Source organism: Ovis aries, chromosome 24 (assembly GCF_016772045.2).
Source record: "Ovis aries strain OAR_USU_Benz2616 breed Rambouillet chromosome 24, ARS-UI_Ramb_v3.0, whole genome shotgun sequence".
In the NCBI taxonomy this organism is placed as follows: Eukaryota; Metazoa; Chordata; class Mammalia; order Artiodactyla; family Bovidae; genus Ovis; species Ovis aries.
This window is the reverse complement of record NC_056077.1, coordinates 19438279-19463154: the sequence shown is the minus strand read 5'-3', so window position 1 is coordinate 19463154 and position 24876 is coordinate 19438279. Positions and strand designations below refer to the sequence as shown.

The 24876-nt window shown below is 42.0% G+C and overlaps 2 protein-coding genes across 8 annotated transcripts in view; one reads left to right on the top strand and one right to left on the bottom strand.

The window, feature by feature from the left end:
* LDAF1 (lipid droplet assembly factor 1) overlaps positions 1–6219 on the bottom strand; it is a 53398-nt gene extending 47179 nt beyond the window's left edge. For 4 of the 5 annotated variants that reach the window (XR_009598354.1, XR_009598355.1, XR_009598353.1 and 1 more), the window contains exons 1-2: positions 6146–6219; positions 3117–3310 (exon numbers count right to left, since the gene is read on the bottom strand). Coding sequence is in view for 2 of the 5 variants with exons in the window: in XM_027961414.2 (XP_027817215.1) it covers positions 3117–3212 (96 nt within the window). In the remaining 3 variants the exon portion in view is untranslated. Of the gene's footprint in view, positions 1–3116; positions 3311–6058 lie in introns of all 5 variants that reach the window. The other variant, XM_027961415.2, reaches the window with a different exon arrangement.
* A 4849-nt stretch (positions 6220–11068) lies between these two features.
* The window catches only part of DNAH3 (dynein axonemal heavy chain 3), a 232424-nt gene continuing 218616 nt past the window's right edge, over positions 11069–24876 (top strand). For 2 of the 3 annotated variants that reach the window (XM_015104112.4, XM_060405791.1), the window contains exons 1-6: positions 11069–11182; positions 11581–11630; positions 16547–16651; positions 17165–17387; positions 22047–22119; positions 22661–22826. In XM_015104112.4, coding sequence (XP_014959598.1) covers positions 11592–11630; positions 16547–16651; positions 17165–17387; positions 22047–22119; positions 22661–22826 — 606 coding nt within the window. In that variant the 5' untranslated portion in view covers positions 11069–11182; positions 11581–11591. The remainder of the gene's footprint in view (positions 11183–11580; positions 11631–16546; positions 16652–17164; positions 17388–22046; positions 22120–22660; positions 22827–24876) is intronic. The other variant, XM_042240494.2, reaches the window with a different exon arrangement.

The following is a 24876-nucleotide window of genomic DNA, read 5'->3' as shown; positions in this document are numbered from 1 at the left end:
GAAGCCATGCTTATACCCATGGAATGAAAAGTCCCAGCCCAGCTGCCATCTCCCTGGTTATAGGTGACTTGGTCAGGCAGATTCTTGCTCCTAGGAATCAAGCACTCTCAAGACAAAGTTCCACAGCGGGCTTCAGCTGGGAACTGGAGGAAACGTGAGGAGTTAAAGGCAAGTGTGTCTGCCCAAGTGAAGAGAACAGCAAAGGAAGCCAGGCTGCAGAGAGAGAAGAATGAAGCTGATACACAAGGAAAAGTTATAATGAGGAGCAATACGGTTCAAGAGAGGGTATTGAGAGTTACTTCTGACCCCAGTGACCCCTCCTGAGGCTCCGCCCTGCTACTTCTTGCCTTTGGCTTCTGAGACAGCATTACATTTCCCCAAAGTTCTGGCAGGTTCCACTGTTTGTTTGTTTAAGCTATTTTGGGCAGGTTTCTGACTCTGTCAGCCTAAAAGTAAGACATTAAGACTTTATGTTCAAGAGGTTTCCTAAAAGAGATGATGGAGTTGTTTCACAAACACTCAATCTGGAAACCATCTATTCTTATCTGGAACTCAAAGGGCTTATGAACTCTAAGGACATAAATTACTTAGGACAAAGAAATCACCTAATATCATTGAAGCAAGGGGATGACTATGTAAATTATGGTATATCAATCTGAGGGAAGTTTCTACTACAAAAAAAAGCAATTGGTAGGAAGACCTATGCTTCAATCTGGAAAAACACCAATATACAATATCAAACAAAGATATGGAACTACATCTGCCATAATTAAAAACACTGTATCTAAAAATTACATACTGAAGAGGCCTAATAATAACAAAAACAACAAAGATAATACCACCACTGGATTTATCAGTGATGGGTTTACAGGTGATTTCCCTTCCTCTGTCTGCCAATATTATTCTTTTTAGTAAACACAATTAATACTAATTAATTCAATTAATATAATTTAAAAATTTAACAGAAACTACTCTACCTCAGGACTATCTGAAGAACATCAAGGCTGAGCCAACTAATGACCCCTCCCTCATTCTGGGAGTCGATTGCCCTGGAAGTTATCTAGTCCAAACCCACTCCACTGACCATGGCTGAGGATCTAAGGTGAAAAAACGAAGAAATGTCAAGAAGTCAGAGTTCATATGCTTTGAAATGCCTACCTTAGAAGGTAGATGTGAATATTAAATAAGTTAAGACATGCCAAGTGCCTAGCATATAGTAAGTGCTCAACCATGGTTAATTAATATACAGTCAATTTCTATTATTTGCAGAATCCTTATCTGTGAACTTGCCTATCACTAAAATTGATTTGTAACCCCAAAATCAACCCTTTAAGGTGCTTTCATAGGCATGCACACAGCAGCGAAAAACTTGAACTGCCTGAGGCACGTGCTCCCATCTGAGGTCAAACTAGATTAACACTCTGCCTTCTTGTTTCAGCTCTTTACACAACTGTCCTTTTCATGGTATATTTACTGCCACCTCTTTCTGCATTTTTACGGGTTTCTTGTGTTGGTGGTGGTGATTTTCCCATTTAAAATGTGTAGCAGTACTGGCTTGTATTCCTAGGGATAAGAAGGCTGTGATATGCCTTAAAGAGAAAAGGCAAACACCAGACAAACTTCATTCAGGCAAGAGATACAGCTGCCTATATAGTATAAGCTGTTGGCCTGGAGTTCAACCTTAATAAATCAACAGTATGTATAGGATAAAGGTCCCTTTAAACAAAGACACACAAAACAGGTTATGGTTTTATTGGCTGATGAAAATGTTGGCACCAGAAGTTTGCCAGAACCTATTTCCCATTTGAGGAATGGTTCAACCTGTCTGTGAGATGCAATTGGAATGGTTCAGTGTCTGAGGTGAGTCAACAGAACTAACACAGATAATGAGAATCAACTGAAAATGTAGATGAGTATGAGCACCTTTCTCACTAACGTTAGTAACAAGAATCTCAGCCTGCTGACTAGAAACTTACTTGTCTCATCTAAAAATAGCTTGCTAAATGCAGAGTGCCAGAGGCATTTTGGGATGAGTTCAGAAAAGATCCCTATAGAGTATACTGCTCTAGACTGCAAAGGCATGGGTCCTCAAAGAGATCCTAGTGGAATTGTGGCATCGAATACAAAAATCAGATCATCAACCAGCTCACTTTGTTACATACATATATGTATTTTATGGGTATATTGCATAGAAAAAAGTCTAGAAGGACATTCAACAAAATGTTAATAATATTATCTCTGAGAGCTGTTTTTTTCCCCTGAAAGAATACTGAAAGACATGGAAGAAAACAATAGATATAAAAGTTCAAAAAACCAAAATATACTGTCTCAAGTCTCACTGCCATTGAATGGCTACTGAGCACTTGTTAAGTGGCTAGTTCAAATGGAAATGTGCTATAAGTGTAAAATACACAATGATTTCAAAAACTTAGTAAAAAAGAATATAAAACATCTCAATAACTTTTATGATTAATATTTTTATAATGATTACATGTTAAAATGATACATTTTAGATATCTCAGGTTTAGTAAAATAACTATTAAAATTAAGTTCACCTGCTTTTTTACTTTTAAAATGTGGTTCCTAGATAATTTTAAGTCACACATGTGTTCTATGTCATATTTACACTGGACACTGGGTTTCTAGTGAAACACTGGACTCTAGTAGTCTCTCATTTTTAGGGTAACAGGTCAAAATTATAACAAAACAAAAGGATGGTACCTGTGGCACAGACTGAGAGTTGCTTCTATCTCCAGCTAAAGAATTACACTTGCTACAAGGGATGATTAGAAAACTAAATTCTGGTCTGTGAGATGCAACTGGAAGTTTTGTGTATGTGTGACTTTTAGGAAGTCTCCTTAAATTGGAGGTGGCTTGCAAGTCTTTTTCTCCCCATAACATCTTACTGCCTAGAATGTGGATTCAATGGCTGATACTCTAGCAGTCATCTTGGTCAGTGAGTTTGAAGGTCACAACTTAAACATGACATGGTGCTGAGTTAGAAAGATTCTGACCTATCTCCAAATTTCTCCTACTTAAGGGAGAAATAATTTTCTACGGTGTTAAGCTAGTGTTATTTGGGAATTTTCCATTATGTGCTCTGATTAGAAACTGACCTTTGAGTTACTCTGGACAGATGCTATCAGCAAAGACAGCTTCCTCTGCAGCTCCTGCAAGTCCTTTGACGCACTCGGGGGCTCCTCTTTTGCCATCCTGAAACCCACTTCAGTCTCTTTAAGGATTAATTCTACCAGGAAGCTCTTCAATGCAGGGCACCGTCAAATCTCTCATGTCACCTTGTCTCTTGTCACTGGAGGAAATGAAAAGTATCTTAAACCATTAGTGGCCTCCACTCAGTTGACCCAACGAGGGCTTCTACTGTCCTCACACACTGACGATGGGCATAGAGATGAAGGGTAACCAGGCAGTATCCACCAAAATATCAAATTGTACACACCTTGACCCAAAAATTTATTTTCCAGGAACCTGAGTTTCCAGGCTAAATAATGATAAATTCATACAATGGAGTCGGAGAAGGCAATGGCACCCCACTCCAGCACTCCTGCCTGAAAAATCCCATGGACGGAGGAGCCTGGTAGGCTGCATTCCATGGGGTCGCGAGGAGTCGGACACGACTGAGCAACTTCACTTTCACTTTTCACTTTCATGCACTGGAGAAGGAAATGGCAACACACTCCAGTATTCTTGCCTGGAGAATCCCAGGAACAGGGGAGCCTGGTAGGCTACCGTCTATGGGGTCGCACAGAGTCGGATACGACTGAAGCGACTTAGCAGCAGCAGCATACAATGGAGTATTGTATAGCCATTAAGATGATGTTGACACTTATTTAATGAAAATATGTCTATGATGTGAAAAAATTATAAAATACCGATTATTACATTTTATGTATATATCCATAATATACATATATCCACAGTAAAATAAAAGATCTAGATGCACATATAATAAAATGTTAATGGTATCATCTCTGAGAGCTTATGTTTATTTTTTTAGCCTGATAAAATGCTGAAAAGAATACAGAAGAAAGTAAGGCTGAAGACACTATTTTGAGTCCCACTGCCTTTTTTTTTGCCAGAAAGCCTTCTCAAACATATGACCATGGCCAATTTCTTTATTTACTACCCACACTAAATAGGTTGGCTCCCAATCACATTATGCCATAAATTACTCTCTATTTACTTGTAAGTCTCATTTCCATAATAAGAGAGGGACAAACTTTGCCACAATTATACTCTGTGACTCAATGGCCTGGAATTTCCAGGACGGTCCCAATAATAAAAGCTGTTTGTTAAATTATATATCTATTTTTTAAACCCTTTTTAATTTTTATATAAACAAATACATTATTATTTTATATTTTCCAGAACAATACTGTAAGGCTGGGCTGGACACAGAGATATCTTTTCCATTATTCCTTACAACTTATCTCCTGACCTATAGCACAAGTGCTAAAAGATTCTATCACAGTGGACAAAATTAACTGAGAGACGTTCATATTTATTTACCATACTCAACATCCCACATGGTAATTATGCGAGATGGGAAGTGATGATGGTGGTTTAATTGGTAAATCATGTGGAATCTTGGGACCCCCATGGACTGTAGCCTGCCAGGCTTCTCTGTCCATGGGATTTCCCAGGCAAGAATACTGGAGTTCTTCTCCAGGGGATCTTCCTAACCTAGGGATTCAACTTCCCTACTCTCAAATCTGTAACAGGCACAAACAAGCCCAGCTACAGTCACTGGTTCCCAAGGCCTTGGAAACCTAGGGGCCATCCGGACCTGTCTGGGAAGTTCAGTGTGGATAGTCTCCCGCATTCCACGCAGATTCTTCACCACTGAGGCACCAGGGACGACACATCTCCTAATATCTATAGGGTCTGCTGTTGTTGTTTAGCTGCTAAGTCATGTCGGATTCTTTGCGACCCCATGGACTGCAGCCCGCCAGGCTCCTCTGTCCATGGGATTCTCCAGGCAAGAAGACTGGAGTAGGCTGCCATTTCCTTCTCCAATAGGGTCTAGTAGCAAATTAAAGCACATTTTTAATCACCCAGCTAGAGATTCTCTGCTACAATCCCTTTTGTGAAACAGGAATCCCCTGGACTGGACAGGACTAGACCCTTCATCCCTATATTCTGTCTCTGAAGCTGCAGCTGGCACAGATTAGAATTGGCCATGTTCCCAGCACTCAACTCCCCTAATCTCAAATCTGCAACGGGCAGGAACAAGCCCAGCTCCCATCACTGGTTCCCAGGGCCTTGGAAACCTAGGGGCCATCGGGACCGGTTTGGGAAGTTCAATGTGGATAGCGTGGGTAGAAAGCCATTGGCCACAGCCATAAAATGCAATCAGCTGGCCACCAATCCCCAGACCCCCTAGTCACTCACTCCTCGGAGGGGCCTCCTCAAGCAAAGACAGGTCTCAGGAGGAGGGAAGGGGGCAACCCCTTAATCCGACGCACCGCACAGTTCCCCGCCTTCTGCCTTCTCCAGGCCTTCCGGGCTGAGCCAGGAAAACACAAGCCAAACCGCCCTTTCCCTTCCACGGCCCACCCGCTAAAAGCCCCCCTCTCTTCCTCGCCCACCCGTCCCAGGACAAACGGAAACCCTGAACGTTCCAGCCGGGATGGAGAGAAGTCGCACCGAGTACCCCGTCATTAATTTGGGGAGGAGAATCCACCTTTGGTACCTCCTGCAGCGACGGGGCAGGGAGACCCCGTAGGGATGAGGGCATCCATTTTTTTATGATTCCTAAAGAGGAGGTGTGGAGACTTCCCAACCAGGTTTCCCAAGAAAGGGAGGGGTCTTCGGGGTTGGATAGGGGTGGCAACCCTTTACCGAAAGCAGTAGCAGGTGTAGGAGTGTGTGTGTCGCAGGGGCTGGGGAGGCATGAGACCTCCCTTAGTAGGAGGGGGGTGTGTGTTTGTGTCTAGCAGCGGCCGGGAAGGATGGGACTCCGCGTGTGTGTGTGCGTGTGTGTGTGTGTGTGTGTGTGTGTGTGTGTGTGTGTATGTCACCGACTCCCCTTTCAACCCACCTCCTCCCCCGCGCTCCTCCATTTGTCCAGCCCGGCCCAGAGGTCTAGCCAGCCGGGGCCCTCGGTTCCCCAAGCCCGAGCTCTCACCTGGTCCCCGGGGCCGTGGTGCAGGAGGAGCAAAGGAGAGCTGACGGAGCCGTGGGGTCGGCGCGTGAGCCTCCGCCCTCGCCTGCGCCCCAGCCAGCTACCCACCTCCGCCGCGTGGCCCCGCCCCGCTCTTCCCCTTCCTTTCCCCGCCCCTGCCCTTCGCTCGGCTCCAGCCTCCGCAGTTCTCCCAGGGCTGCCTCCTTCAGCATTTTGGAGCTTCCGGGAGAAACCCGAACGAGGAGCACGTGAGGAAACTAAGGCGCAGAGAGAGTTGTCGTTCCTACACTCTTGGCTTGTGGTGAGGGTGCCCCGGCCATCTCTGAGACAGGTGAACTGGCAGGTATAAATGGGTTTTCACAGGGTCTTAGGGCTTCTGCCTAAATACCCTGAGCTACCTCTTCTGGAAGCATCTCTGGAGCTCAGGACAGACAAGTGATGAGCTGATTCCTTTACTGGAAGGTTTTCACCACTACTTCTCAAATGCAAACATCATGAGCCAATGAGATCCTTAAAAACTCTGTTAGATTAGTATCTCCATTTTATACATAAAAACGTCTAATCCAGAGCCAGAATGCATGTTCCCTGACCTGAAATCCAGCCCTATCGTAGGGTTTTTTCAAGGGACAGCGCCATTGACATTTTGGGCAGAAAAGTTCTGTGTTGAGGGGACTGTCCTATGCCTTGTAGGATGTTTAGCAGCATGCCTGACCTCCAACCACTAGATGCCAGTAGTACTTTCCTTCCCTGCAAACAACCAAAAATGTCACCAAACATGAGCAAATGTTCCCTGCACAGTTGTCTAGGTTGAGAACAAATGCCATAGAACATATTGGTGAAGACAGTGAACCGGGACCCAACAGTGCTAGACTCTGGTCCCAAGTCAGACTCTTACTATGAGGCCATGGAAGAGTTATCTCTCTGCAACCACTTCATCTGTAAAATGGAGAGAAGGATAGACTTGAGAAATCGGTCCACTACTGCACAGTTCTCAGGTTCCGTCCATCTGGGGACATGTATTGATCTACTTTCATCTGTGACTTGGGTCAATAGCCCCCTGGAAAATAGCTCTTGAAGAAAGAGAAGAGCAATCACAGGGTTGTAGTGAGGACTGGTGCAATAATGGCTGTAAAGAACTTAGCACCTATCAGGAACATGGAAGGAGCCCAGAAATATTTAATGTATTGTCCTTTTTTTAACCTATGTTTTTTCAAGGTTATTTGGTTTCTTTTTTTCCTTTTTTTAATTGCAGTAGAGTTAGCATATAACATATGACATATAAGTATTAGTTCAGGTGTATGATTTGATATTTGTTTATATTGCAAAATAATCATCACACTAAGCAGTTAACATCTGTCACCATATACCATGACAGAATTTTTTTCTTGTGATGAGAACTTTAAAGATTTACTCTATTCACAACTTCAAATAGGTGATAGTTTTTACTTCTTTCACTGATTTTGCCCATCCATCAAAGATGTATTAGTTCTACCAACTAATATTTCTAGAAATAATCAGGCTAGTGGATTGAGAAATACGCTTAGTGTATATAATAATAATAAGCTAAAGGATCCTGCTCTAACTCCTAACTCTGCAAGAGCCAAGAAAGGGAGAAGCTAGTGGTGAAGATAGGAGGACCAACAGATGTGTCCCTAAATTTTTACGATTCAGGCAGTTCTGTCTGGTTTCATGCCCTTTGTTCAGCTGAGATGTGATGGTTGCCCCACCCAGGAAAGGGTCGGTTATTTTTTTTATTATTATTTTGGAGGGTTTTTTTCCTTTAGAACATAACTGAACCCCCCCTTCCCTGGTGGGTGTTGCTTTGGAAAGCTGAAGTCGGGCCTCCATTGGAAATTTTGTTCAAGGATGCCATCTAGGGGTGACTCTGTGAATCTTCTAATTCCTTCCACTCCCATTTTTGCCCAGACAGATTTTGCTTTTCCTTGTGTGTTGGCTGACTCCTGTACAACACTATAAATTCCCCGATAGTGGGAATCTTAGCATGTATTTGAAACACAAGGACTTGGCTCTTGCTGTGTTATGGGTCAATAAAATAAATCCATGTGCAGCTTCTTCTACACCTTTCCACAGTTACTTACCCTGGCTAAGAACTATTTTCAGCCTCAGTAAAGATCTGCCAGAAGCACTGGACCCTGAATTAGAAATATGTGAAAAATTCTGGCAATAGATTGAGACTCTAAACTGTTAACAAAGATGAAGATAACCTAGAACCGAGCTGACCTCTTCTCCCATATTGCCAGATTTAGCAAATAAAAATATAGGACACTCAGTTCAGTTTGAATTTCAGGTGAGCAACAGATAACTTTTTCATATGAGTATGTATGGGCATCCTGTATTTTATCTGGCAACCCTATATGCTTGAAGTTAAGGGATTTGAGGCCTGCATCCTCACTTGGAAATTATTGAACAGCAGATTAAGTCAGCAAACAATTCTGGTGCTAGTGAGGTGGTCTGGGTTAGAGGAGAGGTGATGGAATTTTCATTCTCTTTGGCAGATATTTTATTTATTTTCTATCTTTCTTCAGACTACATGTAGGCTTTTGGGTAAAACCATGGAGCAGATACCACAGTCAAGTTCCAACTTTGCCATTGACCTAGCTGAGTGGCTGTGCAAATTACTTAACCTCCCTGTGTCTCAGTTTCCTCAGTTATAAAACTTGGGATAATTGTATTTATCTTCTCAAATTGTTGAGAAGATTTGGAAACATGATGCTCATTAAGTGCTTACCACAGTGCCAGCGGCTGATATATATCAAGAAATGAAAGCTATGATTATTACTTTGATGTTTTTGTATACACATAGACTTAAAGCCTTAAAGCACACAAAATTTAAGGTGTGCTTAAAATTTAAATTTAAAATTTAAAGCACACACACACACAAGGTCATGGGGTTCATGGGTGCCCTACCAGGCCCTTTCTAAAGCACTTTGCTTTGTTGGATTACAGCTGCTGGGTTTTTCTTGTGAGACATGGAGTTTCATATCCTTTTATAGGAGACTTAGTAATAAGTCTCTATGCACCCACAAGGTCATGGGGTTCATGGGTGCCCTACCAAGCCCTGTCTAAAGCACTTTACTTTGTTGGATTACAGCTGCTGGGTTTTTTTGTGTGTGTGTGTGACATGGAGTTTCATATCCTTTTATAGGAGACTTAGTAATAACCCCATTTCTGTCTAAAGTCTCAAACCCTGTCAGTGGCTCATTTATTCTAAACACTATTTGAAGCTGTTATGTATACTTTATGGTAGAGAATGCAAGTGTAAGGAATGAGGAGCCTCAAGGTTATTTTTTAAGTATGGAAAGCCAAACTTTGAGGAAGAAGTAAGAAGAAGGAGAAGTAGAAGTACTTGGTACTATATAATGCTCATCGTAAGATCTAGAAATGTTTGTGCTCTGGGCAGGCGCTTTATGGAAAGAACACTGAACTCTAGAGTCATAAGGACAGGGTTCAAATTGTGTCAGCACTGCTTGCGAGTCCTGGCAACTTGGATAAGTTATATATCTTTCTCAGTGTTTGTTTCATCAATCATAAAATGGTAACATCATGGAGTTTGGGGGGGAATTGAATGAAAAAACATATGTAGAAGCATGTCTCCCAAAAGAGCTCAGTAAATCGAATTTGGGGGAAGGCAATGGCACCCCACTCCAGTACTCCTGCCTGGAAAATCCCATGGACGGAGGAGCCTGGCAGGCTGCAGTCCATGGGTCGCTGAGGGTCGGACACGACTAAGCGACTTCCCTTTCACTTTTCACTTTCATGCATTGGAGAAGGAAATGGCAGCCCACTCCAGTGTTCTTGCCTGGAGAATCCTAGGGACGGGGGAGCCTGGTGGGCTGCCGTCTATGGGGTCGCACAGAGTCGGACATGACTGAAGTGACTTAGCAGCAGCAGCAAATCGAATTTGATTTTAAAAGAATTTTGAAAGTGACCACTTAACATGTGGTTTGAATGTCTGTCTGCTGTGCTTAGTTGTTCAGTTGTATCTGACTCTTTTCAACCAGGCACTGTAGCCCACCAGGCTCCTCTGTCCGTGGGGATTCTCCAGGCAAGAATACTGAAGTGGGTTTCCATGCCCTCCTCCAGGGGATCTTCCCAATCCAGGGACTGAATGGTGTAGCACTTAATCATATCTTTCATGTGTGAGCATATATGTGCATGTGTTTCTGTGTTTATCATGAGAATGATGTTTAGCCACATTTACAGACTACCTACTCTGTTGAGTGACCAAACTGTCCCAGTCTGCCCAGGACTAAGGGAGTTCCTGGGAAACTAGGACAAGCTGGTCATCCTTCTACTATGTGCAAATTGCTTTACAGGCATTATCTCATTAAACTCTCAAACCCACCTATGAGGTAGGTTGTCGCATTTTTGGCATTTTACATTATAAAGGACACTTGGAGAGATCAAGCAGTTTACTCAAGCCACATAGCTAGTTAATGGGAAGGGCAGAATCTGAATCCAGACCTGTACGACTCTAGGACCCAGGAATTTAACCATCACTCTGTGTGCATTGGGCTTCCCTTGTGGCTCACCTGGTAAAGAATCCCCCTGGAATGTGGGAGACCTGGGTCTGATCCCTGGGTTGGGAAAATCCCCTGGAGAAGGGAACAGCTACCCACTCCAGTATTCTGGCCTGGAGAATTCCATGGACTGTATAGTCCATGGGGTTGCAAAGAGTCAGACACAACTGAGCAACTTTAAGTTTTCTGTGTGCTTTTAGACTCCTCCAAAGGCACAGCCTTTAATTGCCTCTCACCACCTGGATCATTGCTAAACACCTTCCCACTTCCTTTCTGTCACCAAAACTTCCTGCTGCCCAGATGGCCTCCAGCAAAGGGAGAGACCTAGACACAGAGCTGAGTCAAGCCCAGTCTTGTATCTGGGCACAGCCCCTCCTTCCCTAGCAACAGACGCCGAAGCCTTGTGACTGGCTCCAGGACCTGGATACAAGCTCCTCCAGTGTTAAAATAAGCTGAGAGGAGGAGAAAAGAAGAATTCAGGCCCCAGAGGGATAGTTTGGTGAGTTGCTTCCTCCCTCTTCTTTGTGTTAGTGTGTAACTGTGCTTCAGATTTTTCTCTACTGTGAACTCAGTGTGTTCCTGGAAAAGTTCCAAGAGAAGGGCCCCTCAGTGGAAGGGAAGTACGGCCATTGCAGGAAGCCACAGCACAGAGCCAGCAGAACCCCAAGGCTGCTGTTTCATTCTCCAGCTTTCCTTTCTCTCCTCTTCTACCAAGAAACTCTCAGTGGGCTGAAGTCTATGACCTCAGAGAGGCAGCCCTGTGAACAGAGCTTTCAGAACATCTGTAAAGTTCCATGATCTGTGACATCCCCATTATGCTATAAGGAAGTGTGAATCTCAGAGCCACTGATAGAAGAGGAAGAAACTGAGAGAGCTCGTTGTTCCTTTTTCTAATAGGTCCAATTAGAATGGACGACATGAATGACACGGATTGCACATCTCAGAAGGTAGGCGTGAATTTTAAAATGTGTTTCTTTCTTTGTTCCGTTCAGTTCAGTTGCTCAGTTGTGTCCAACTCTTTGCAACCCCATGGACTGTAGCACACCAGGCTTCCCGGTCCATCACCAATTCCTGGAGTTTACTCATACTCATGTCTATTGCATCAGTGATGCCATCTAACCACCTCATCCTCTGTCATCCCCTTCTCCCGCCTTCAGTCTTTCCCAGCATCAGGGGCTTTTCAAATGAGTCAGTTTTTCGCATCAAGTGGCCAAAGTATTGGAGTTTCAGCCTCAACATCAGTCCTTCCAATGAATATTCAGGACTGATTTCCTTAAGAATGGTCTGGTTGGACCTTCTTGCAATCCAGGGGACTCTCAAGAGTCTACCGCAACACCACAGTTCAAAAGCATCAATTCTTCGATGCTCAGCTTTCTTTACACCTGTAGTATTTTCAGCAATGTAGGGAATTTGAAAGTAGGTAGGAAGGAGGCATTTCAATCACAAACCAATAGCCGTGTTAGATCTCCTTGACCAAGCATGTGCATGCCTGCATGCTCCATCCCTTCAGTCATGTCTGGCTCTTTCAAACCTATGGACTGTCCCCACTAGGCTCCTCTGTCCATGGGATTCTCTAAGTGAATATACTGGAATAGGTTGCCTTGCCCTCCTCCAGGGATATTCCCAACCCAGGGATTGGACCCATATCTCCTGCATCTCCTGCATTGCAGGCAGATTCTTTACCCACTGAGCTACCTGGGAAGCCCCTGACCAAGCATGTATATTAATTTTTTGTTGTTGTGTCCTTGAATTATGCTTTGTGATGCATTAGGCTTTTGGACATCTTCAGATTTTGTTGAGAAAATTTCAGGAATAGACACCTTTCTTTCCCTTCTCTTCCAAGGCTATTAGACCATATATTCCATCCAACAGCTCCCAACACTGGATGTATGTAAGAATATACTGGGGAGTCTCTTGAAAATATGGAGATTTGGCCTCACTCCTAAAGATTCTGATTCAGAAGGTCTGGAGTAGAGCCCTGCAATCTGTATTTTTAGCTACGATCCTAGTGATTCTGGTGTTCTGATCCTCAAGTGAGCATTTGAGAACTGTTTCCATGAAAGACTTGCAAACATCATGTACAGTTAGAAATAAGGCACCTGAAAGGAACAATTCTACCCAATCTAAGTGGCAGAATCCTGGTGGAAAAGCTAAGATCCATTAATTTGCTGTATATTGAGGTGTCCAGAGGAGCATTTTAAATCAAAATTTTGTAAAATTAAAGTTGATTTGTTGAGGGGGAAAAAAGTGAATTTGTTGACAATTACTGAGCCTACCCACGAAGTGAAAACACTCTTCTATTTACCAGAGAGAACACTTAAGCATTAATATTTTTAACAGACTGTTCTGGGTAGCCAGGTAGGTCTTACAAATCTCCACCTCTTTCACCTTGAAGGGGCCACAGGGAGTTCTTAACCAAGTATGTTTAAGAAAACTCTCTTCTAGATCTGCTGCTCTTGTATGTGTCCCATGTATGCCTGTTCCATGAACTGAGCTGTTTTCTGCTATCATGGTTTTTACAGTTCGATATGTATAAATCTTAGTCTGTGCCTGTGAACCAGCTCAAAGTTTAATTTGTTTCTCAGAGGTTCAGCTTCTCTCCATTATGTTCTGAAAAATGCTCAATGTTAGTTTGCTTTCTTGCAAAATGTTGTTTTGCTTCTGCTCCAGTATTCTTGTCTGGAGAATTCCATGGACAGTGGAGCCTGGTGGGCTATAGTCCATGGGGTCGAAAAGAGTCGGACATGACTGAAAGCGACTTAGCACTAGCACTAGCACTTTCTTTATTATCCCAAGAATGGCTTTTCTCCTTGTATGATGACTCAGCTGCCTCTGTGTGTATCTCTTGGCTGACCAACTCTCAATATAGAGGGACATAAATATGTCTGACTCAAATCCAAAAAGGAATCTATGGGCTTAAGTAACTGAGAAGTCCAAGTTGGTTCCTGGGTCTAGATGATGTCACTGAGAGTCTTTCTCATTCTGTTGCTCTGCTTTATGATGGTTTTAGCCTATGGAAGGCTTTATTTTTTTCACATAAAGCAAAGATGGCTGTTTAGACTATCTCTTTCCCAATGGCTCTAGCAAAAGTGTTAGAAACAGCTATGATCAGTCCACCGTGGGTCACATGTCTATCCCTGAACCAATCATAGTGTCTGGAGGAGAGAGTATTCTGGTTGGCCAGACCTGTATCACATGCTCTGGCCTGGACACAGGTGCTGGACACTGTACAACATGGACTGAAATTGGAGTAGAGCCAGTTATGTCCACTAGGGCTATATTCTGCCTGCTTTGCTAGTAAGAGTAACCTTCCAATATGTCTGAGGGCTGAAATCAGGTTTATCCTAACCATAAACAGAAGCATGAATGCCAAGATACCTCCTGAATAATGTTAGTATTCTCCTCAACTGCAAAAGGTCAGGGTTTTTTGGTTTAACTACTCCTTCCCTCTCTTGTAACTTAAGATGTCCAAAATCTGTTTTTGTTTATTGTTTTTTAATGAAGACTTTCATTTTAAACAGATTTAAAATTTAGGCCAAGGGAAATATTACCACAGACCATGAAAACTTCTTGCTTGCCAAGACAAAATGCAGGCAGCCCTAACTTATCAATCAGTATATGTTGTACATCTGAACTCCTGAAGGAAATCATGAACAATTTCATTTCCCAAAAAGGACTATTGCCGAAATCTACCTTGGATGACCAGATTCCTCGCAGGTTGATGCTGAATTTTTTCATTTTGTTCACCTCTTAAGTGCACATCTTGATACTAACTTCAGTAGTGAAAGAGCAGGCTCTTGGTTGTGGTTGGTTGATTCTTAGATCCTTGAAACTGAGGTCAAGAGCAGAGAGACAGACACAGTGATTTAAATCAACAAAGCAAGTTCTCTAAGCAGAACAATAAGGTCATCTTGTTTAAGGTGGAGCCTGAGCAGCCTGATTCTGTTAGTGGGTCTGATGCACCACAATTTTTGAAACCACTGAATTAGGCCATTAGATCAGTGAACGTATTATATTTTTTAAAATTCCCAGGCTCAGTATACATTTTTTTAAGAATTTGCAAGTTTTTATTTAATTTTAAAATCAACATGTTCTCAAAACAATTGCCATTTCCCATGTGTTGGGATGCAAAATAGTGTGTATTTAAAAGCACCTCTTCATGACTAGTATGTCTTACCTTACCTTATGGTCCCATTACTCCATGGCAAACAGAAGAGGAAAAAGTGAAAGTGGTGACAGATTTTTTTTCTTCTTGGGCAGCCATGAAATTAGAAGATGCTTGCTTCTTGGAAGGAAAGCTTTGACAAACCTAGACAGCATATTAAAAAGCAAAGATGTCACTTTGCTGACATAGGTCCATATAGTCAAAGCTCTGGTTTTTCTAGTAGTCATGGACTGATGTGAGAATTGGACAGCAAAGAAGGCTGAGCACAGAAGAATTGATGCTTTTGAACTGTGGTGCTGGAGAAGACTCTTGAGAGTCCCTTGGACAGCAAGGGCATCAAGCCAGTCAATCCTAAAGGAAATCAACCCTGAATATTCATTGGAAAGACTGATGCTGAAGCTGAAGCACCAATACTTTGGCCACCTGATGCGAAGAGCAGACTCATTGGAAAAGTCCCTGATGCTGGGAAAGATTGAAGGCAAAAGGAGAAGAGAATGGCAGAGGATGAGATGGTTGGGTAACATCACTGATTCACATGAACTTGGGTGAACTCCAGGGGATGGTGAGGGACAGGGAGACTTGGTGTGCTATAGTCCATGGGGTTGCAGAGTCAGATGTGACTTAGTGACTGAAAACAGCAACTTAATAACAAAATGTCCTACCTATCCCCCATGAACCTTAGTTTCAGCTAGAACTGGATATAAAAATCTCGTACATGCCTGGCACATAATATTTAGAATAATGGCAGATGTTATTATTGTTAATGTTATTATTTTATGAGGTTGAGTCATCAGTGAGAAATTGGTTGGGGCATGGGGATGACTAACATCTGACTCATTTACCGCCTATATGTCTACCTTCTGCCAGTTACCCTGCATGACTTAATTTGCTGACGTAAATAAATCAAATCTATCTAATAATGTCTCATCTTACACAGGAGTTCAGTCCACAGTCATTGCCTAAGGTGAAAAACCACAGAGCCAAAATTGCACAGGCAGATCTCTTTAAACTACCTTTAAATTACTGTATAGCAACATCTCTCAGTAAATCCAGCCCAGAGGTTTCCCTCCGTCACAGCTCCAGATGAAGTCGTTGTCTTGCTTCTAGGGCTTGGGTACAGGAAAGAAACACAGGGCACCTCTCAACCCTGAAATCAGCTCTGAGGTGAAGAAGCACTAAGAACTGCGTGTGGTCATGGGAGCCACAGGTTCACCTCTGTCTGAGGCTCACTCCCAAGAACACACTCCCCGAATGGAATGGTGGACTCAAACACCCACACTCTTTAAATATATTCTTTTCTTTTCACAGGAAGCACAGAGTTATTTATACCACCACATAAGCAAATTTCTGTTTGGAATTTTGCCAATGTGCAATGCAAGAGTCAATTTTTTTTTTTTTTTAAGTCAACCCCTTTAATTACAACCCAGGGTAGGGAAGCTGGGAGTGCCCTCAGATTTGGGTTCTTCCCAGGGGAAAAATACATGAATATGCTCATAGAAGGGTAGCCATGAGGAGATGCTAGAGAAGAGACAATAACTCTTAAGAATTGAAACCAATGGATAGTGGTGAGAAGGGTGTTTTATGGCAGAACTTTGTGCCTAAATCCTTTTCTGAGGAACTTTTTACTCATTATACACCTCAGAGGCTTGGAAATCTTTCCTAATTCCTGAAGAGTGGCTTTGTATTTGTTTCCCACAGATCCCCAAAAGTGACTCCATACATCACATGAGCCACTCGCAGATGCGGCCAGAGTTGCCCCCTCTGCCTGCTTCTGCTAACGAAGAACCATCTGAACTCTATAAGGTACATTCACCTGGCTGCTACTCTTCTGCTGGTAACAGTTGGGGGTCAAACAGACTTGACAGGTAGGATTAGAGGCCTCAGTCATTTCTGCCACTGGAAGAGGCTATCGCACAGTGGGAGAAGAGCTATGTAGTAGCACAAATCTGGCCTTCTCAGTTACCTGCTGTGTTATTTAAATTCTCTGAACGTCTGCATATTCAACTATAAAATGAGAACAATTATTTCTACCTAATAGCCATGTACATAACAATAAAGACAATAGATGTAAATTACCTGATCACAAATTTACTGCATGTTGAAAATCAACTGTTATCCTTGCCATCAGAAAGCATGCTCACGGTGGTCAGAGAGGTAAAATTGGTGTCCATTCCAAAAGTATTTGCACTCAGTGTGCAGAATGTTAGGCATGTGGGATGCCATGAGTCTCAGTGTGAGTGGAGCCTGGCCGAGAGGAGTCCAGGCTCCCCGTGTGATGTCCCTCACATGACTCACTCTGCATTTCTCCCCTTGTAGACAGTCATGTCACACAGCTTTTATCCCCCCTTGATGCAACGCACATCATGGACCCTGGCTGCACCCTTCAAAGAGCAGTGCCACCACTGTGGACCCAGTGATTCCATTGCCAACAACTACTCCTTGACAGCTCGGGACCTGAAGCTGAAGGACCTGCTGAAAGTCTACCAGCCCGTCACCATCAATGTCCCCAGGGAAAAGATTGTTCAGGGGCTGCCGTCAGGTATTTCCTGCAGTGTGTCATACCCACTTAGAATGGGGTTTTGGGAGATTTCTAATCCTGGGTTCTAGTCCTGGGTCCACCTTTTCTATAGATAACTTTGGATAACCTCGTGATGCCTCAGTTTCCTCATCTATGAAATGGGAATGATTGTAAAGGCTAGCATTATGTTTAACATACACCAAGCTTCTTGTTGACTGCTCAGTTCAGTTCAGTTCAGTTGCTCTGTCATGTCTGACTCTTTGCGACCCCATGGACGGCAGCATACCACGCCTCCCTGTCCATCACCAGCTCCCAGAGCTTGCTCAAATTCATGTCCATTGAGTTGATGATGCCATCTAACCTCCAACCATCTCATCCTGTGTCATCCCTTTCTTCTCCTGCCTTCAGTCTTTCCCAGTATCAGGGACTTTTCAAATGAGTCAGTTCTTTGCATCAGGTGGCCAAAGTATTGGAGTTTCCTCTTCAGCATCAGTCCTTCCAATGAATATTCAGGACTGATCTCCTTTAGGATTGACTGGTTTGATCTCCTTGCAGTCCAAGGGACTCTCAAGAGTCTTCTCCATCTCCACAGTTCAAAAGCATCAATTCTTCAGTGCTCAGCTTTCCTTATAGTCCAACTCTCACATCCATAAATGACTACTGGGAAAGCCATAGCTTTGACTAGACAGACCTTTGTTGGCAAAGTAATGTCTCTGCTTTTTAATAATGCTGTCTAGGTTGCTCATAGCTTTTCTTCCAAGGAGCCAATTGTCTTTTAATTTCACGGCTGCAGTCACCATCTGCAGTGATTTTGGAGCCCAACAAAATAAAATCTGTCGCTGTTTCTGTTGTTTCCCCATCTATTAGCCATGAAGTGTTGGGACTGGATGCCATGATATTAGTTTTCTGAATGTTGGGTTTTAAACCAAGTTTTTTATTCTCCTCTTTCACTTTCATCAAGAGACTCTTTAGTTCTTCTTCACTTTCTGCCATAAGGGTGGTGTCATCTGCATATCTGATGTTGTTGATATTTCTCCCAGCAATCTTGATTCCAGCTTGTGCTTCATCCACCCCAGCATTTTGCATATAAGTTAAATAAGCACGGTGACAATTTATAGCCTTGATGTACTCCTTTCCCAATTTGGAACCAGTCTGATTTTCCATGTTCAGTTCTAACTGTTGCTTCTTGACCTACATACAGGTTTCTCAGGAGGCAGGTCAGGTGGTCTGGTATTCCCATCTCTAAGAATTTTCCACAGTTTGTTGTGATGCACACAGTCAAAGGCTTTGGCATAGTCAATAAAGCAGAAATAGATGTTTTTCTGGAACTCTCTTGCTTTTTTGATGATTGAACAGATGTTGGCAATTTGATCTCTGGTTCCTCTGACTTTTCTAAATCCAGCTTGTTGATTGCTGCATAACAAATTACTCCCAAACTCAACAGTTTAAAATAAGTTCCCTTTGTTATCTTACAGTTTTTGTCAAGAATCTGGGCATGGCTTAACTAGCTCAGAGTCTCTCACAAGTGTACAATCATGGTATCCAAGGGCACAGTCATCTAAAGGCAACCAAGGAAGGATCTTCTTCCAAGCTTTCTCACCTCCCCCACTTCCTGTTGGCCACAGACATCGGTTTCTTACCAAATGGGCCTATCCACAGGGCAACTCACAACATGACTCCTAGTTTCCCTTGGAGGAAATGAGATAGAAGAGAACCAGTAAGGTAGAAACCACAATCTTTTGGGAGCTTAATTTTGAATGTGACATCCTACGGTTTTTGCCATTTTCTCTGTGTTAGAATCGAGTTGCTAAGTCCTGCCCACACTCAAGAGGACTATGCAAGGGCATGATTCCAGAAAGTGGAGATCCTTGGGGGCCATCTTGGTGGCCAAAAGTACCATAGTATTTTTTGTGTATTAATTTGTCTAATCCCACTGGGTACACATATGTCTGCTTAAGGATATCCATTGGTAGTTTTTGTTAGAGATATGTTGGAGATTTGCAATCTGCCTGCTGTCTCAAACTCATTTTCATGTTTTTCTTCATTCTTTCTGTGCTGTGTCTGGTGAATTTGTCAAGTATATCTTCCAACTCACTAATTTGCTCTTCAACTCTGTTCAGTCTTGAGTTTATCCTGTATAATAAATGTTTTTTTATTTTAATAACACTGTCTTTCATTTTCAGATTCCTTAATTGGTTTTACTTATGAGTGCCACCACCCTGGCCAGTTTCTTATTCTATTCTTATGGATATAACGTTTTCAGTATCACTTGGATTATCTTAAACATTTATTTTGGAGCAATATTAGTATTGCTATATTATTTCCATTTTGTAAATATTTCCCTCAGTTGTTGAGTTTATTTGCTATCTTTCTTATATTGGTTTTTCTCAATGTTTTTCTCTTATATTGGTTTTTCCCATGTGTTATGGGATTTTAGTTTCAGGCTTATGTTGAGAGCTTTTCCCCTTCTTGCTACCTGAATTTCCCATTTGTTGCTTAATTCACACACAATAAATTGCACAGATCTTAGTGTTCAGTTCAGTGAGTTTTGTCCATTGTTTATACCACATTTGTATATAGCTACCACCCAAATAAGATATAGGGCATTTCCATTACTAGAGGAAGTTCTCTTGTGCTCCTTTCCCATCAGTTCCTTCCTCTCCCCAGTACCATCCTGCCCCCTTTCTGATTTCTGTCACCATAAGTTAGTTTTGATTGTTCACACATATAAATGTACTCAAACAGTGTACTCTTTTGACATACCTTTTAAAATCTTGCCTTTCTTCCTTATGCCTTCATCTGGCATCTTAGGACCCCAAATTAGTACCAGATCTTATTACTGATGGCTTAGAACTTCCACCCTAAGGTGCTGTTTTAGGGATGTCGTAGATCTGGTCCCTGAGGTTATGTTAGGCTTGGCCTAGTTATTACCAGTCTTTCTTTGCTATCTATGGCCACTGTGTGAACTGAGAATGCAGCTGCTTTATCTGCATGACAGTGTTGCTGGCTTTTCAGCCTGTCTTCATGGGTAGGGCAGTCATGGCTTTATACTGTGAACCTAGCTTCAGTCCCCACAATCACGGTGTGTTTTGGATTTCATTATTCCTCCAGGTATCAATCACCTAATTATTTTCACCTGCTTTTGGTGCCAGAAGCCAAGTTTAAGATTTTTACTTCACACTGTGTTTAAGTTCACATAGAAGAGCTTCTTTTTGAACAATGCATTGTCTTTTTAATTTTAAAGAATTTTTTCTATTATTGTTATATTTGCAGTTGTTCTTATTCAGCTGCTAAATCATGTTCTTCTCTTTGCGACCCCGAACTGTAGCATCTGAGGCTTCCCTTCACTGTCTCCTAGAGTTTACTCAAAATCATGTCTGTTGAGTCAATGATGCCATTCAACTATCTCATCCTCTGCTGTCCCTTCTCCTTTTGCCTTCAATCTTTCCAAGCATCAGAGTATTTTCCAGAGAGTCAGTTCTTCACATCAGGTGGCCAGAGTATTGGAGCTTAGCTTCAGCATCAGTCCTTCCAGTTTATATTCAGGGTTGATTTCCTTTAGGATTGATATTTGGAGTAGATTGAGGAAATCAAAGTATGAACTCAGACTACATCTTGATTAAGAGTCTTCAATCCTCTGATTCTCTCAAAATATCAATTTCCTATTAGTATGTATTCAACATGTCTAAAATGACATGTTAATTTCTTAGACTAGACTCTTAAGCAAGTATCCAGTTAAGGTTTAATAGTAGAGTTATATATATATATATATATATATATATATATATATATATATGTATACTTTATATATATATATACATTTTGTATCTCTATACATTTTATTTTATTTTTTAAATATTTATTTATTTTTGGCTGTGTCAGGTCTTAGTTGTGGCATCAGGGATCTTTTGTTGTTGTGTGCAGGCTCTTTGTTGCTGGGTGTGGGCTTCTTTCTAGTTGTGTCATGTAGGCCCTAGAGTGTGCAGGATCAGTAGTTACAGCACATGGGCTTAGTTGCCCCACAACATGTGGGATCTTAGTTCCCCCAGCAAGGATTGAACCCAAATTCCTTACATTGGAAGTTGGATTCTCAACCACTAGGCCACCAGGGAGGTCCTGGTAATATAGTTTTATATTGTATTTATTAAATTTATTTATCACAAATGGTATTTATTGCATTACCTTCTATTTGTTGCAAATTATATCATTTTTTCTATTTGCAATAATTATATTTATTGAAAATGATACTGGTTTTTCTATTTGTGATACTCATAATATTTCCTTTAAAGTAAATAGCTTAAGTTTAAAAGTCTGACTCGATTTAAAGAAAAATATTTAGCAATAATACACGTAATGTTTAGAAAATAGAGCACATAGGATTGGGGGGTAAATTGAGGATATATTAATATTTGTCCAGTGTATGAGAGAACAGAAGGTATGCTCATGCCCATTTCACAGTTGAGAAAGCTGAGGCTTGGAGTGATGGTCACTTCTTCAGGGTCGCACAGGTAGTTAGCGGTACAGGTGGGACCAGGCTCTGCATCACCTGCTTCATCCCAACACACCAAGTCCACCCCTCTTAGTGTTCTCCTGGACTGCCCTAAGACTTGCATCCCTGTGGGCAGAAGATGGCCCAAGGTCACTGCCCATCACTGATATCTTTCTTCTCCACTGTTCTAGCAAATAAAAGCTCATCAGAGCCTAACAAGAAGAAAATGAAGTTCTCCCCAAAAGACAAAGAGGATCTCACTGGGTAAGGTGTTTCTATGGGCACAGGACACTAGAATGAACTGACAGAGAAGGCAATGGCACCCCACTCCAGTACTCTTGCCTGGAAAATCCCATGGATGGAGGAGCCTGGTGGGCTACAGTCCATGGGGTCGCTTAAAGCTAGACACGACTGAGCGACTTCACTTTCACTTTTCACTTTCATGCATTGGAGAAGGAAATGGCAACCTACTCCAGTGTTCCTGCCTGGAGAATCACAGGGACGGTGGAGCCTGGTGGGCTGCCGTCTATGGGATCGCACAGAGCTGGACACAACTGAAGCAACTTAGGAGGAGGAAGAGAATGAACTGAAGGTTATAGTCTCATGAAAGCCACACTCTGCTTCTTGACTTTAAAGCATTCCTGGATACCTAGTTACTTATGTTTTTTCCCACTAATACTCTGAATCCAATTTATTAAGGCTCTAAATAAAAATAAATTAGCTAACTAAGCAAAACCAGTGCTTACAAACTTATGAAGTATGAAGTGTTCATGGAACCAGGCACTAAGCTGTGTCTACTTTTCAGGATGAAGTCAGCCTCAACTTCCTTACCTATGAAGAAGGAGGTTGTGACATCTTTGACTTTCCCAGAAAGCAGACCAATGAGTCCAGAAGAACAGATTGATGTGATGTTACAGCAGGAGATGGAAATAGAAAGTAAAGAAACCAAACCATCTGAATCAGACTTGGAGGTACATTCTTAGTGCCTCCTTTCTCTCAATTTGCTAGGTATTACTCTTGACATCTCAGTGATTCTAAACTGGAGAAAAGCAGTAGTCACCTGAGGAATGTTTTAAAAATACTTAAGTCCAAAGATAGGCAGGTTGATTTCCCTTCTTCTTTCTCAACATTGCTATGGCTATTCAAGGTGAAGTAAGTTAGAAAGAGAAACACCAATACAGTATATTAACACATATGTATGGAATTTAGATAGATGACAATGATGACCCTATAGGCAAAAACAGCAAAAAAGACACAGATGTATAGAACAGACTTTTGGACTATGTGGGAGAAGGCAAAGGTGGGATGATATGAGAGAATAGCACTGAAGCATGTATATTACCATATGTAAAACAGATGACCAGTGCTAGCTCAATGCATGAAGCAGGGCACTCATGAAGCTCTGGGACAACCCAGAGGGATGGGGTGAGAAGGGCTTGGGGGTGGGTTTCAGGATAGGGGGTCACAGGTACACCTGTGGCTGATTCATGTCAATGATGGCAAAAACCGCCACAATATTGTAAAGTAATTAGCCTCCAATTAAATGAATTATTTTTTAAAATAAATAAAGATACTGAAGTCCAGACCCCATGCAGACTACTGAATGAAGGTGTGCATGCGCGACTCTTCTGCTTTAGTAAGTCTTAGAAACCTGTGCCTTCAGGTCCTCTTAGAACATAGATTGCAAAATGGCTGCATAGAACATAGGCTGGGGTTGCCAGATTTTGAAAAACAAAACAAAAAACATGGCCCCAGTTTGAATTTCAGATAAACAATGAATATTTTTTAGTATATTCCAGTGCATCTTGTATTTTATCCAGCACCCTGACCATAAGTTAAATATGGCCTACAGATGTGTTTGGGAAGTGAAAAAAATCTCACATAAGCTTAGATTTCTAACCTCTCTTGAAAAAATTAATATATTTGAGACTGAACAATAGCTACCTCCTCTGGATGAGAAATACATTCTCTGGTTTGTCAGTCTCCACAATTCCTCATTATTTTATTATGTCCAGCCAACATTCAGTTATTAACATTACCAGCTTGGTCCCAGATAGACTTTTGAGCCTCTAACCCCTAACTTGAAAGAACTGCAAAGCTTTAGAGCAAAGAGCTTTTGAATTTATAGTGTATAGTAAAATGATTAACAATAAAAACTAATAGTGACTGAGAATGTGCTATTAGCAAAATTCCATACTAAACTTTCTAGATGCTTGACCCATTCACAACCTAGGGACTGTGATTATTCCTGTTGTCCAGTTGTGGAAATTGGGGTAGGGACTGTTTAATCAACTTGCTCCAAGTTATACAGTCAGTAAGAGGCAAAACTAGAATTTAGACCAGTCTGGCTGATCCTAACATTCTGTGCTCTTAAGAGCACAGAACAACAGCAACATTTCTCAAATTTGCCTGAAAATAAGAAATTGCCTGGGGTTCTTGTTAACATATTCTAAATGCCCTAGGAGGAAGGGGCCTGTGGATCTGCATTTTAAGAGGAGCCTCTCTCTTGACCCCAAGCAATTCTTATAATGAGAGAACTTTGAAAGTTTGTCCTTTATTAAGGTTGGAGAGATGCAAGTTCAGCCTTTTCTGACCACAGATAATTGGCACAGAAGGTCAAAGCCGATTTCAAACCCTTTCCTATACTTTGTGCCTCTCTTATCTGAAATTATTCATTTCTAGAGCCATTCAGCCATCTAGCAGCTTAGAGGCAAGCCCTAAATAAACCAAACTTCCTAATGTCACCAGGTCACACTGGGCCTGTTTGTTCAGTTCATGTGTTTGTGTTGCTTTTCTAAACTCAAAAGTCCCATGGTTGAATTAGAATAATTATCATAAGTCTCACTCAGACTTGGGGGTTTTTCCGTAAGCCATAGGATCAAGTACTTTCTTCCTATAGGGTCGTTGTTATGAAGGAGGGTGAATTGACTCCATTTGAGGAGCTTGTGATTCCTCTTAAAGCTCGCCAGATATGTTATCTCCATGCCCTGGGCTTAGTCCGGTTTCCACTGCTCCTGTTTG